We start from the raw sequence: 15,376 nt of genomic DNA, 5'->3' as shown, positions 1-15,376 counted from the left end.
GACAAGCAAGAGTTTCCATGAGGGAATCTGGCCCAGAAAATGAGTCAAAAGCCCAAAGCTCATAATTACTGGTAGCTAAAATAACAATGGCCATAGCAGGCACAGATACTGCAGATTTAGGAAATGGGTGCTCATGTTTATGCCTGAACTGGATATATGGAAAAGATGCTGTAGGTGGGAAAAGGGGGCCCCTTTACACGTGTCAGAGGAAATGTAAACCCAGCACGTTAGGCATGATGGAAGATTTGGTTTGTTAATGCTGCCTGTTCCGTGGGGTACTCCCTTGTCCTTTCCCAAAACAGAAGGTCTCCATGGCCAAAGATAACATGCTCCAATAAAGAGTTCAAGCCAGGGAAATTCTCTACATTTACCATTGCTATTTTGTAGCAGATAGCTTACTATTAAATGGATTGACTTACTTCACTCTGTATGACAGACTCTAGGTCCATCCACCTCACTACAAGTAACTCAATTTTGTTTCTTTTTATGGCTGAGTAATATTCCATTGTATATATGTGCCACATCTTCTTTATCCATTCATCTGTTGATGGACATTTAGGTTGCTTCCATGTCCTGGCTGTTGTGCAGCAAAGCACACAATAGGTTTTTTCCCTATAAAGTGGTGATGAATTCTACCCTGCAGAGTTGTGAATGAGGCCATGAACATAAAGGACCTTGCACAGAGCTTGGCTTGCTGTAAATACTGAACTAATGGAAGATGTTAGTACTAAATTTAAAATGACAAGCTTTAAATTGCAATAGTGAACTATTACAACAGTCTAATTATTGCAGGAATAGTAAAGAACAGCAGAAAATCAGGAGTTCCTTTTGACACGGAATACAGGTTACTCCTCAACTACATCCTTACCTTCCAGACAGGCAATAAGTATGGTTTCTGGTTGCTTCCCCCAACACACACACACACACACACACACACACACACCCTCTACCCCTTGAGCTCATTCTACACATCTGCCAAATAACTTAGGACCAAAGATTTTATCAGCTATAGAAAGTATATGACCTTGGACCACAGGGTGATATTTGAGGTCCTTGGAGAAGAAAATCATGGTTGCCAGTCCATGGAGATTAAGCACATATGCTGGTACTCTTCCTACTTACTTCTCAGATCTAGATGGCATCAGTCTTTCCACACTCCTTCCGCAAACCTGAAATGTCCTCTCTCCCCTTCATTCTCATCACCTCTGAGCCATTCCAGGCCCAACACAAACCCTTGCACCCTTGCCCAAAGAGAGGGAGAAATGTGACTATGAGTCTAGAATTAGGATGTGAGAACACAAAGAAGCAATTCTGTCCAAGACAGATACATATCAAAAGTAGAGGCCTGATGCTCAACATCACTAATTATCAGAGAAATGCAAACCGAAACTACAATGAAGTATCACCTCATACCAGTCAGAATGGCCATCATGAAAAAGTCTACAAACAAAAAATGCTGGAAAGGGGTGGAGAAAAGGGAACCTTCCTACACCGCTGGTGGGAACTAAAAATAGAACAACTGTATGATCCAGCAATCCCACTCCTGGGAGAAAACCATAATTTGAAAAGATACATTCACCACAATGTTCACTGCAGCACAATTTACAATAGCCAAGACATGGAAGCAACCTAAAGGTCCATCAACAGAGGAATGGATAAAGAAGTTGTGGTACATATATACAATGGAATATTACTCAGCTGTAAAAAGAATGAAATAATGCCATTTGCAGCAACATGGATGGATCTAGAGATTATCATACTAAGTGAAGTCAGACAGAAAAAGACAAATATCATATGATATCACTTATAGGTAGAATCTAAAAAAATGAGGGCCTCCCTGGTGGCGCAGTGGTTGAGAGTCCGCCTGCCGATGCAGGGGATACGGGTTCGTGCCCCGGTCTGGGAGGATCCCATATGCCGCGGAGCGGCTGGGCCCGTGAGCCATGGCTGCTGAGCCTGCGCATCCGGAGCCTGTGCTCCGCAACGGGAGAGGCCACAACAGTGAGAGGCCCGCATACCACAAAAAAAATAAAAAATAAAAAAATAAAAAAATGATACAAATGAACTTATTTACAAAACAGATTCACAGACTTCAAAAACAAACTTATGGTTACCAAAGGGGAAACGTGTGTAGGGGGAGGATAAATCAGGAGTTTGGGATAAACATATATGTATACATTACTATATATAAGATAGATAATCAACAAGCACCTACTGTATAGCACAGGGAACTCTACTCAGTATTTTGTAATAACCTATTTGGGAAAAGAATCTGAAAAAGAATGGATATATGTATATGTACAGCTGAATCACTTTGCTGTACACCTGAAACTAACACAACATTGTAAACCAACAATACTCTGATTAAAAAAAAAAAAAAAAAAAAGTAGAGGCCTAACACTAGTGCTATCAGATGGCTTGGTGTTTATAGTCTTTGACCAGAATTCCACTTCTGGCAATATAATGTAAGGAAAGAAGAAATAAAGACATATACAAGATTTGTGATCAGGATGTTTAAAGCAGTACTATCTATAATGGTGGAAAAATGCAAACAATTTAAGTATTCAACAATAGAAAGGTGATTAAATAAACATACACCCTTTTGACAAAATACTATATGAACCCATTAAGAACTGAGATCATGAAAAATATTTAATGACATGGAAATATCTTTATACTGTAAGGTTATTTTATACTGTTAAGACAAAAGCAAGTTAAAAAATAGTATGATTACAATTTTGTTTTTAAAAAAATACTCACACAAGTATATAGTAAAAGAAAAGATTGCCTGAGTAGATACCAAAATATTAATAGAAGTTTTTTGGTGATGCGAAGATGGGATTACAAGAACTTTTATTACCTTTTCTGTGCTTCTCTATATTTTTCATTTTTTTTAAATGATGTTATATAATCAGAAAAGAAAGCCCAATAGGAGGTACTTTAAAAAAACAGGACAGGTTGGGTGGAAGGGACAAGTGCTGAGGAGGCGAGCCGGGCAATGGCGGGGATGGCGCTCAAGAGGTTGATGGCCGAGTACAAACAATTAACACTGAATCCTCCAGAAGGAATTGTGGCAGGGGCCCAGAAGACACCTGTTTTGAGTTTGGGGTTTCTCCTGCCATCCTGAGTTTCCCACTTGATTACCCGTTAAGTCCTCCAAAGATGAGATTTACCTGCGAGATGTTTCATCCCAAAGGTAAGTGCTTTTGAAGTAGTTTCAGCGGTTCCAGGAGAGGCCTAGAGACTGTGTGCATATGGGCATTCATGGTATACTGCTATTTTGCTGTGTGTTTGGAATTTTCCATAATACAAAGTTTAAAAATTCATTATGGTCAAAGAGTTGATTGAGGAAGTCAACAAGTTCAAGGTGATTAACTGTAAAATGCAACTATGAAGAGGACTGTGGGTAATTAAAAAATAACTAATAAGGGCTTCCCTGGTGGTGCAGCGGTTAAGAATCCGCCTGCCAATGCAGTGGACACAAGTTCGAGCCCTGGTCTGGAGGATCCCACATGCTGCGGAGCAACTAAGCCCGTGTGCCACAACTACTGAGCCTGTGCTCTAGAGCCTGCATGCCACAACTACTGAGCCCGTGTGCCACAACTACTGAAGCCCTTGCGCCTAGAGCCTGTGCTCCACAACAAGAGAAGCCACTGCAATGAGAAGCCCACGCACCGCAACGAAGAGTAGCACCCACTTGACGCAACTAGAGAAAGCCCGTGTGCAGCAATGAAGATCCAATGCAGCCAAAAATAAATAAATAAAATAAAATAAAATAAAAAGATTATATTGAAATAAATGCATTCTTTAGAACGATACCTGTGACGTGGTTTAAAGACAAATACAGCCAATAAACTGATTGAATTATGTGAGTGTGTACTAAGAATAGCCTGACAATATTATTTTTGATGTTCAGATAATCAATACAAATAGTTTTAAAATCTGGCCTTACTGTAAAAAAAAAAAAAAAAGGACAAATGTCATAAAAAACATTCAACACAGAGCTACTTAATAATATAAAAATATTTACAACCTAAATATCCATTAATAGGAGGCTGGTTATATAAAATAAATCACATCATGTTGGAATAATATATACTCAGTCCATTAAGATATTTTCCAAGAATAACTGTGATATAACACTTCCCTTAAGCCATAATAAAACTTTCATCCAGCTAAATGACAAAGGGAGGATGAAAATAAAAGAGATAAACAAGATACACCAGGTAAAATGCAAAAAAAAAAAAGAAAAAAAGAAAAGACAAAATAAAATCCAAGACAGAAAGCATTAAAAGAAATAAATAGAAATATTTAATTTTAATAAAAGGTAAAATTCCCCCAAGAGAGTGTGACAATGATGAAGTGGAACCTTTATACACCTAACTGCGTACCTTGGAAATATGTGAGGCCAAGACCAATAGAGATGCAAGAAAAACTGATCATCCACAGTCTGTGGGGGCCGCCGGGGGAGGTTTAAATCCAAAGGTAAACAGAAAACACAAAGATAAGGCTGGAAAGACTGTAACACCAAATTAGGTCCAGAGTGTGTAAGTTTCATAGATAGACCTAGAATAACACTGAAAGGAAATTATAAAACATTAACAGGGGTTGTTTGGGAGTGGAATCTTTCTCCTTCCTCTTTTCTGTATTTTTCCGTAATGAACATACACTTTATAATGGAAAAGAAACACAGTTCATGTTCAAAGAGAGCGCAGGGCTCAGTTACAGTGTAAGGAACCCAGCATCCCACAGCATGCCCTGGACTCGGCCTAAACGAGTCCACCAGCCGCACGGCCGTGATGGGGAGGTGGACTCAGCGAGCGACCGGCCGAGGCAGCTCGCCTTCGTCACTCCACATGAGGAGTGAGCACACACCAGCCCCTTCCAGAGCTGGGCAGCCCAGTGAGGGGATTTATAGGCCCAGAGGGATCTAGACATCTGTGCTCCAGTCTACCAGCGGCGCTAACCTCCCTGGTCAGAAGCAGACGGAGCGCCGTGCAGTCGGCTCTCCCTCTCTGACCTCCACAAATGCTGCCTTTGTGCTGAGGCCCGAGCCCCCAGTCCACAGGGGGAATGGGGGGCAGGGAGGCCACAGAGAACAAGTCCTGCAGTGTCTTGCTGAACTGTCGCTGCAAGGACCACTCACATTTGTGACTGGGCTCTTAAGCTTTTTGGAAGAGGCTGCCAGCCCTGAGCTCTCTCGATATCCTCCTGGGCTAACCTGTGGCCTCCAAGGAAGCCAGAGGAAGGACTGCTAAGTGTTCTATTATTGATTAAAGCATCATGTTTGGGCCTAACTCATCTCTCCTATGATAAAAGGAACCCAACCTGAGAGACCTAACTGGATATCGCAGGGATGTGTGTGTCTCTAAGGTGTCAGGAGCCAGGGACAAGGGATACTGCCACAGAGAAGCAGGCTGCTCAATTACAGCAATGAGTTGTCTTGGGAAGTAGAAAAAAATAATACACACATATGGGTAAGGAATGAATGACTACCGAGAGGCTTGGGGCAGCCCTGTACTCCTTGTTTTCTGTTTCTCCCCTCTTAGAATGGGCATCAAGACCACCACAGGCAAAAGGGGAAAGGATGTGAAGTTGGCCCACTGAGTACTCCTTTGGGGCCTCCACCCCCCTCCCCCTGCCAATCCTCCCTGCTCCTCTGGCTACATTAACACCTATCCCACTCTACCTGGGGAAGGAAGCAATAAAGTCATGAGGCAATTATTGGGATGCTAGGACTGGAAGTAATTCTGCAGAACTTGCACTGCATGTGCCAAGGTGACTTACGGGGAGATACGTGGGGGCAAGACGGCATTCTCCATGCTTTGCAGGTCATCCTGCAAACGTGGCTGTCTAACTCTGCATACAACCTCAGGGACATATTTCCATTTGCTGACCACTTCCCCGACCAAGGACATACTCACAGCATAAAGACACTGTTCAAGTCCTCTCCATATTCATGTGCATAACCATTATGAATAACTATTCTGTTTCTACCGGGTTGTTTCTGTCCAATAAATGGAATCTGGAGTTAGCTATTTATCATATTTTATTTTATTTTATTTTATTTTTTTGCTGTACGCGGGCCTCTCACTGCTGTGGCCTCTCCCGTTGTGGAGCACAGGCTCCGGACGCGCAGGCTCAGCGGCCATGGCTCACAGGCCCAGCCGCTCCGCGGCTTGTGGGATCTTCCCGGACCGGGGCACGAACCCGTGTCCCCTGCATCGGCAGGCGGACTCTCAACCACTGCGCCACCAGGGAAGCCCTATCATATTTTAAACAAGTAAATAAAAAACTATTTTGCCAAAAAAATTTTTTGGGGTTTTAGAAACCAATTTCCACCTGTCAGATTCCCACCCCCGCCGCGTCTGGCTTTCTCATCTTTGCCTGGCCTCAGTCTGTTGGGTTTCAGACATGGCTTGATTTCCTTCTGTCCCAGTTCTCTAGGTCAACGCAAATTTGCAAGGTGATCAAGTATTTCCTGCAGTGTTCCCTGTGTGGGACCTGTGTAGGGCAGAAACAGGAGAAAAGAAATAAAGGTTGCCTGGGAAGCCGAAGGAAAGATTTTGAAGGTATGACAATGGAAGATCTTAAAGCATTGTGCTTTGAGTCGGGGCTGGGCTGTGGTGAGGAGGCATAGACAGTGCTCTCCCTGGACCCATGAGCATAAACACGGAGTCTACAGGCCAGGCAAGCTGATGGCAGTGAGTGAAGAGGCCAGGTGTTGGGAGGACAGCTGGGAGAAGTGGGGACATTTGTAGATGACAGTTGGCTGGCTACTTAGGTACAGCTCATAAGTGCCATGTGGGAACATAGGTCCAGCACTGCTAGGACTTCCAATTCCTCAAAAGAAGCCAGAAGTCCAGATTCTTACATGGACTGTTTTGATTTCTAAATGTTAGCTCAAAACAATGTGCAGCCAAACAAAACACAACCGAGGGCCAGATGTGGCCACAAAGTTGCCAGAAGGCAACTCTATCCAGGATGTAAGCAACGTGAGGGCAGGAGTTAGAGCCTGGTGCACGATGAGGGCCCACTTAACTCTTGTGGAATGAGTGAGGCCCTTCTTGGGGCAGACGGTGGACTCTCCTCAGAGAGACAATGGGAAGAGATGGCTGGCAACACGGAGGTTGAAATAACTACGGTGAACTTGAGCCACAGCCACTGGGACGGGAAGGAAAGCGTGAAATGGTAAGAGACAGGCTGAAGAATTTTCAAAAAGCAGAACTCAGCAAAAGACCAGATGTGCAGGGCTAGGGCAGTGATGATCTTCCAGTGGAAGCCTGTGATGAACTTGGCCAGAGGGCTTAGGGACTGGTCACTGGGGAGAGAAGGTGAACACACTTTTCTTCACTAGCTTCAAAGACCTTCATCTGGCTCCCCAAGATGACCTTACTTTTTTTCTCCTCCATTTTCCCACAAAGGGGATCAGAGGATAACCAGGGGCCCAGAGATTCCAGCACAGAGCCAAACCCATATCTAACGAGACGATGAGGCGTTCATTCGGGAGAAATATTAGCAGAGTTAACAGAGGAATGGGCAGGGAGGGATTAGCACTGGTGAGGGACGGCACCTGTAGGAAAGTGGGGAGAAGAGCTTGGGCTGTGCGAAGTCACAACACGTTGGCTGAATGGTGTGGTAACAAGGACAGGAGTGGGTGAGGGAGACTTCAAACAGTTCTCAAATCATAGATTTCACAGCATGCGTCATAAGCCTTGGGTGCTGGTCCACAATTTTTTTTTTTTTTTTAGCCACACCACACGGCTTGTGGGATCTTAGTTCCCCAACCAGGGATTGAGCCCATGCCCTTGGTAGTGAAAGTGCAGGGTCCTAACCACTGCACTGCCAGGGAATTCCCTGGTCCACAATTTTCTTAATGACTCAGAAAGTCAAGATAAAAATACCGCTAAGCAAAAGCATTCAGGACACGTAAGAAACTGGCGGACTCGAGACTAGTCCTCAGCTGAACAAGGTGAGCCTTTTCATGGCATGACTTTCGTGGGCCTCAGTCTACAAGAGGATTTTTATGATTATCATATTGGGCCCAAGGCCTTAAGGCAAATCTTGATTTTCACTTTAAAAGATAAACTTTATCAGGAGTTTACAAACAAGAACTACAAACCACCTGTTAACCAAAGAATTATTATAGTAGTTAATATTTACACCTTAGCTGGTTAGGAAGTTAGTGATTACTAACTACAGGCCAAGGCACTATGCTAAATCCTTTAAATGCACTATCCTGTAAATCTTTACAAGAATTCTATAAATGAGCTGGTAGCATCATCCCCCAATGTATCCATGAGGAATAAAAGCAAGACCTAGAGAGATATGAAGTTATCTGCCTGAGTGACAGAGCCAAGGACAGAAATGAGATACTTCTACTCCAGGGCCCTTGTTCTCAGTCAGGGGTCAACAAACATTTTCTGTAAAGGGCCAAATAGTAAATATTTTTGGTGTTGTGGGCGATATGATCCCTTTCACAACTACTCAACTCTGCCTTTGTAGTCCAATGGCAGCTACAGAAAACACATCAACATTTAGGCATGCCCGTGTTCCAGCAAAACTTTAGTTATAGACAGCAAAACTTTAGTTATAGCACCGAAATTTCAATTTCATCTAATTTTCATGGGTCATGAAATATCATTCCTCTTTTATTTTTTCCCAGCCATTTTAAAAAGTAAAAACCATTCTTAGCTCCAGGGCCATAAGAAATCAGGGGGTGGGCTGAGTTTTTCCCCACATGCTATAGTTTGCAGACCCTGGTCTAAATCACTAGGCTCTCCTGCCCTCCAACTTACATCATGTGCTGGTTCCCTTGGGAGGCCCATAGATATTTTAGGACAAAACCTATGATAGCGCATCTGGATGGGGCATAGGACTGTGAAATATAATTGTGAGGAGCCCAACAGAGATGACTCCTCCAGTTACACCTTGAGGGACTCTGCCTGACACCAGTTTACAGCTTGAAAACATCTCTTTCTTCCTTTCAGTCCCCTCACTTGCTGTCTTCTGTTGAAATAAGCATTGATTCATGTCAATCTGAAACCAGGGGAGGTTCCAGGTAGGACAGGGATGGCTCCTCCCACACAACGTGGTTTTCTGCAAACATGAGCCCACTGTGTCCTTCTTACCTGCAGGGTTTGGCTGAAGCGCTTTAACGGTGTGGCCTTCACGGGTGGGATGAGGTTTGCTAGGGATGTGACTCTGGAAAGAGGTTTGACTCGTTTATTACTAGGCTCCTGTAGGGTTAAAAAAAAAGGAAAGGAAAATGTCAAGGTCAATTACGAAGACAACATAACTCCACTATACAGTCATGTCCCACTCCACAAGCTGCTGGCTGCACACCGATCTGTGGAATGTAAACAGTGCTCTGTCTCACTCCAGCTGTGTGGAGGTGACCTGGCTTAGGAGCCAGGGAAGGAGAAATGGCAGAGGGATGTCAACAGAAGCAGCCTCTGAGTGGACAGCAAATGGGCAGGGATCTCTCCTTTCCCTTCACCCCAAATATATCTGCCAGCTTTTAAATCAGAGGCTTCCACTAAGTAGCATCATTCTCTTCAACCCCTCCTGTAGAGAAAAGCTGCCTCAGATTTCCCATCCAATGACCTTGTCAGGCAGTTGTCTTTTGATGCTTCTGGTTTCATCTTTTTAAAAAACCTTTTCTCCAACTTACCTGAAGCCACTCTCCAAATTTCTAATATGTAATGGCTTTTCTAAAGCACAAAAAAATCTTTTCTTAAGTACACCAAATTAAAAAAATATTGTTTAAAGAAGTTATTCTATTGCTAGGCTCTTAACAAAGCATCTTTGTATCTACATTATATTTGAAATGCACATATTAATAGTTATAAATAACAACCAGACAGCAAAAGAAAATGTATAGAGAGAAAACCCTACCATGAGCATCAGTTTTTATACTATACATAGCCACAAGTTTTGAAAATCACCTCCACATAAAACGTGCAAATCTGCAAGTTACCCCAAACCAAGCTGATGGATGAGGGGAGCCTACCCATACCAATGACTCTGCAGATGAGAATTACATAAATAAAAACAACAGGCTGTGGAAAAGAGAGAGATGACAGACAAAACACTTTCCAAAGACAGAGAGAACAGTTACCCTTGTCTTCCTAAGCTCCATCTGACCTGCAGGAGATGCTTGACAGCACATGAAGACACCAAATTTTGATGGAAAAAACCAAACTTGCCAATGGTTGTGGCAAAACTCAATCATTTCCAAAGGGAGCCTCAAGATGCTCATCTTTCTTTTTCAGCCATTGCCTTCAAAGTTTTGAGAGTTAAGCCAGAACTTCAGATTCTCCAGAATACCCCTGCAGGGTGTTTTGAACATAGTAGGTGCTTGGAAAAATCTTGCCTGAATTTGGAGTTCTGCTGAGAAACTCTCATGTCAGTTTATGCCCTTGCCAGCCTCAGAAATCAGAAGCATTCTCTGAAACAGACCCAACCTTTCTGGCATTCAAATAGAAAAATTAAAAGGCTTTTTAAAAAGCACAAAACAATTCCACAACGTGGCCAGGAGTGACTTCATGATTTCTCGAAGCAAATACTTCCAAAACGGAGAATGAATCTGGGCTGCCGGGTACCTCTCCAGCCTCTTGGTATGCTGAGCTGAACAGACAGCAGGAAACTCTCCGAACACTGGGAAGGCTTAGTTCCAAAATGCAAAGGATGAATCTCTCAACATGAGAGACATCACATTACAATTATTTAAATGCTGAAGAGAAAGATCCAATAGCCCTTCTGCTTCCAGGTGACAGCGCCCTTCAAGGATGCTCCCTGTCCAGTGTCTGGCTCCTGAGTATCTGTGCCCAGAGGAGAATTTTTAAAATATTTTTTTACGTCAGAGCTCCACTACCAGAGGGCATACTGAATACACATACACACACACACACACACACACACAGCCTCTTGAGCATCCCCTGAATGGCTCCTGCTTTGGCTGGAAATGCCAGAGTTGTGATATACCACCTTTGGTGGCACAAACTGCATTGCAGCAAGTGAGAAGATGGGGGATTTCCTAGGGGATCAGGACTTGGTCTCAGATAATCCTGCACGTGCCTCAGAGCCCACTGACTCCTAGGTCTCTGTTTTATTAACGGCTAAATCTGCTAGGTCACAGATTCTGTATCAAACTAGGGAAGTTGAAGGGCAAACGCCAATTGGCTTCTCTTGCTTTAAAAAGGGGCAGGGAGCCCTGCATGCTTGGCAGGATGAGGGAAGATTCGGCTCCGTTCCACTTGCTGTGTCATCTTTTCTTAGGTTCTGCTGACTTTGCTGCCCATTTTACATGAGCCAGTCAGATGGGTGTTTTTCTGCACAGCTATAAGATGTATGCACAGTGCAAATGTTGGCCCCTCTGCAAGTTGTGTGCAGTGTTGCTACATGAGATTGTAATTAAAACTCCTTTCCTAAGGCTTTGCCCATTTGGAAGTAAACACTGGGCTGCTCTCTGGCAATCTGACATTCCCAAGTAACGAACAATCAAAATAGAAACCACTGCTGCATGATTTAGTGCTTGATCCAGCAAAGCGGGCAGGTGCAATTTCACAACCAGAACATTTACAGGTTATTGAATCTAGAGAGGAGGCTTTATGCCTGACCCACATGAGTCAAATATGAATTATGGTGTTCTCCTTGAGGGCTTCAGTGAGAATAAAAAAATTCTTGGCCTAATTTGATTTTTCTTTTCCATTTACTCAGTATGTCTCGAGCTACATTTTACTGCTGTCTAAAAGGAGCCTCAGGGAAAATGTTTCCAGATTCTAGTTAAATAGCTCTACTGAGAACTAGCAAATGCAATAAGAGGGATGCTTTCAGGCTTTACAGAGAGATGACAGAACACAACCTGCAGAAGCCTCCTAATCCAACAACTCAGCTGCCAGACTAAGCTGGGCAAGGTCACTGCTAAACCCAGGAATGAAGTGTCCTGTTTCAAGTGCAGACACCACCCTCACCATGCAATTTTAAGACAAGGCAGGAGGACATCTCACTAAAGAGGTTAAAAAAATAAAACAAAAAAGAAAAAGGCATTGAGTATTCTGTGTGGGCAGTATTTTCTGAATAACAACCTTTTTGCATGTTTTCCAGACCTTACAGCTTTTTTTGTTTTTCTTGTCTTATTGCACTGGCTAGGACTACCCATATATTGTTGATTACAAGCTGAAATAGCAGGTACCATAGTCTAATTCCGAATTATGAAGTAATTATTATGAAGGATTCATCATTAAGTATTGTATTTGCTGAGAGCATGGAAGAGACACCCTTTATCAAGTAGAAAAAGTTCCTTTCTGTGCTACGTTTGCTGTGAATTTTTATCATGAAGGAGTACTGACTTTGATCAAATATTTTTCTTCACCTTTCCAGAGGACAAGGAATGGGAAAAAGAAGGAAGAGGTGGGAAGAAGGGAACGAGAGGATGAAGAAAGGTATAGAGGTCGTATTTTTCATAAAGGAATTGATTCAGCAATTTTAAATATCTCTTGTGCTTGAATTACAAACAAAGGAGAATAAAGCACTCCATGTAATTTTATTTTTAATGTGAGATTTAATTAAATAGATTTTAATATTCCTTCCCTAGGGGATACAGTTCTTATCCTCTCCTTATTCTTCCCCCTAAAAGATAAAAACCAAAGCACATTATATGCAATGTAAGAAAATGCCTATCATATCAATATAATTTGGCACTATTTCTTATTCCTTCCATTCTAATAGATGTGGCATACAGGAAACCCTCACTCATTCTCCCTGCACTTCATTTTTGCAGCCAGAGTGGGGTTGGAGAGCAGTAGGAGAGTCTTTCACATCACGTCTGTAGCTTCCCTGAGACTCTGCTTTTACCGAGTTACAAACACAGCCCAGGAGGGGCCAGAAATGCAGCCATTAGCGCAGGACTGACTGCTCTATTGCAGGGCAGCACTGCTCTTGGTGCTCTACACCTGGCCAGGAGCAAGAGAGAGGTGAGAAACGACTGTGCTAGCAGATGCTTTTGCCCATGAGTCGATGGAATCATAAAAAAAAAGTCTTTCAAATGTTTAGAAACACCAGGAAGCCTTATGCAGGGCTACATTTGTGTGACAGGAGATGTGCTGGGAACTGCACACCCAGGGGTCACGTGTCATCCAACAGTAACCTTCTAGGAGGCTTTCATCATCCTCATGTTAAACAGGAAGTTATGATCTCAGAGTGATGGAGAAGCTCTAGAATTATTACATAATAATAATGAGCTCATATTCATTGCAGGGACTCTTCTCTATGCTTTACATATATTTACTAATTTATTCTCCTAACAGCCCTGCAAGGTAGATCACTATTGTGATCCTCATCTTAAAGATGGGGAAAGCTAAAAAAGGTGGCCAGGATTTAAACCTAGGCTAGGGAGGCTGGATCCAGAGCCCATGCCCTACTCCAGGGCTTGGCTAACTTTTTTGTAAGGGGCCAGATGGTTAAATATTTTAGGCTTTGAGGGCTGTCCAGCCTTTGTCACAACTACTCATCTCTACCATCAGCCATAAACAGTATGTAAATAAGTGAATGTGACTATGTTCCATTCAACCTTCATCTATAGACATTAAAATTCGAATTTCATATAATTTTCACATGTCACAAAATATTATTTTTCTTTTGCTTTTTTTCAACTATTAACAAATACAGAAACCATTCTTGAGGGCTTGAGGCCTTTTTTTCCCCCTGCTCATTAGAAAAAGGAAGATGATTTTTGCGGGAGATTCCCCAATTTTCAATTAAGTATTTTGCTCAGTAGAGAAGAGGACACTGTAGAAGATTCTAGAAAATTAATTTCCAAAATACTGTTTTCTGACAGCACCTTTACTATACTAGGCAACTTGCAAATCCTGAGTTCCACTTCCAAGTACTGCTGAGTCAAAAATAAGGGGTAGAAATCTGATTTTAAGATGGTATGTGGTCAAAATGCTCTATAATACAAAGATTTATTTCAATGGACAGAAAACAGTTTTGCGAATGTACTAGTAAATGCTGAACTGCAGCAGACAGGTGCCATCTGAGATTTTTACTTCAGTTGTTAATGAGGGCCTAGTGAGAAAGGATACTGAAGAGGCAGACATCATCTAGAATCAACAGTAATTAGAAGAAACCTGGTAAAATGAAAAAAAAAATCCCACTACTGAATTTCAATAATTCTCAACTGATATAGGCCAGAATAGGGAAAGGTCCACGTGGCTGGGAAACTGAGAGCTGAGAGGGCTACCTTGAAACATTTAAACTTAAAGACCCAGCAATCCCACTACTGGGCATATACCCTGAGAAAACCATAATTCAAATAGAGTCATGTACCAAAATGTTCACTGCAGCTCTATTTACAATAGCCAGGACATGGAAGCAACCTAAGTGTCCATCACCAGATGAATGGATAAAGAAGATGTGGCACATATATACAATGGAATATTACTCAGCTATAAAAAGGAACAAAACTGAGTTATTTGTAGTGAGGTGGATGGACCTAGAGACTGTCATACAGAGTGAAGTAAGAGAAAAACAAATACCATATGCTAACACATATATATGGAATCTAAAAAAAAGAAAAAGAAAAGAAAATGGTCAGAAGAACCTAGGGGCAAGACAGGAATAAAGACACAGACCTACTAGAGAATGGACTTGAGGATACGGGGAGGCGGAAGGGTAAGCTGGGACAAAGTGAGAGAGTGGCATGGACGTATATACACTACTAAACGTAAAATAGATAGCTAGTGGGAAGCAGCTGCATAGCACAGGGAGATCAGCTGGTGCTTTCTGACCACCTAGAGGGGTGGGATAGGGAGGGTGAGAGGGAGGGAGATGAAAGAGGGAAGAGATATGGGAACATATGTATATGTACAACTGATTCACTTTGTTATAAAGCAGAAACTGACACACCATTGTAAAGCAATTATACTCCAATAAAGATGTTAAAAAAAACAAACAAACAACTTCTAGGTCACCACAAATATTCTCATGTTCTCACTTCCCTTGACACCTCCTACTGCCAAGGCCTTCCCACCCTTTCATTGTATTTTGTTGTCATATCACTATATTTTCCTCCAATCGGTGACAGTTCCTCAGCCTTTTGTGACAATGATACTTTTGAAGAGTGCTGGTCAGTTATTTTGTAGTATATCTCTCAATTTAGACATGTCTGATGCTTTCTCATGATTGGATTCAGATTATGCATTTTTGGCAAGAATACAACAGAAGTGATGTGCCCTTCTTGGTGCATCATATCTGGGGGACATGATGTCACTATACCTTATAACTGGTGACATTAACCTGGACCAGTTGGTCATGGTGGTACAATGGGTTGAATTGTGTCCCTCACAAAAAGATATGTTGAGGTTCTACCCCC

General features: G+C 42.4%; 1 protein-coding gene across 4 annotated transcripts in view; it reads right to left on the bottom strand.

Moving 5' to 3' along the window:
• ARHGEF3 (Rho guanine nucleotide exchange factor 3) overlaps window positions 1–15,376 on the bottom strand; it is a gene marked incomplete at both ends in the record, with an annotated part of 279,852 nt that overhangs the window by 30,586 nt on the left and 233,890 nt on the right. For 3 of the 4 annotated variants that reach the window (XM_079713688.1, XM_079713691.1, XM_079713690.1), the window contains one exon: window positions 9,132–9,239. In XM_079713688.1, coding sequence (XP_079569814.1) covers window positions 9,132–9,239 — 108 coding nt within the window. Of the gene's footprint in view, window positions 1–9,131; window positions 9,240–10,120; window positions 10,235–15,376 lie in introns of those variants that run through there. The other variant, XM_079713689.1, reaches the window with a different exon arrangement.

The sequence above is a fragment of the Hyperoodon ampullatus genome, assembly GCF_949752795.1.
Source record: "Hyperoodon ampullatus genome assembly, chromosome: 10".
Lineage (NCBI taxonomy): Eukaryota > Metazoa > Chordata > Mammalia > Artiodactyla > Ziphiidae > Hyperoodon > Hyperoodon ampullatus.
The sequence above is the reverse complement of the archived record's forward strand: the minus strand, read 5'-3'. Positions and strand labels throughout refer to the sequence as shown.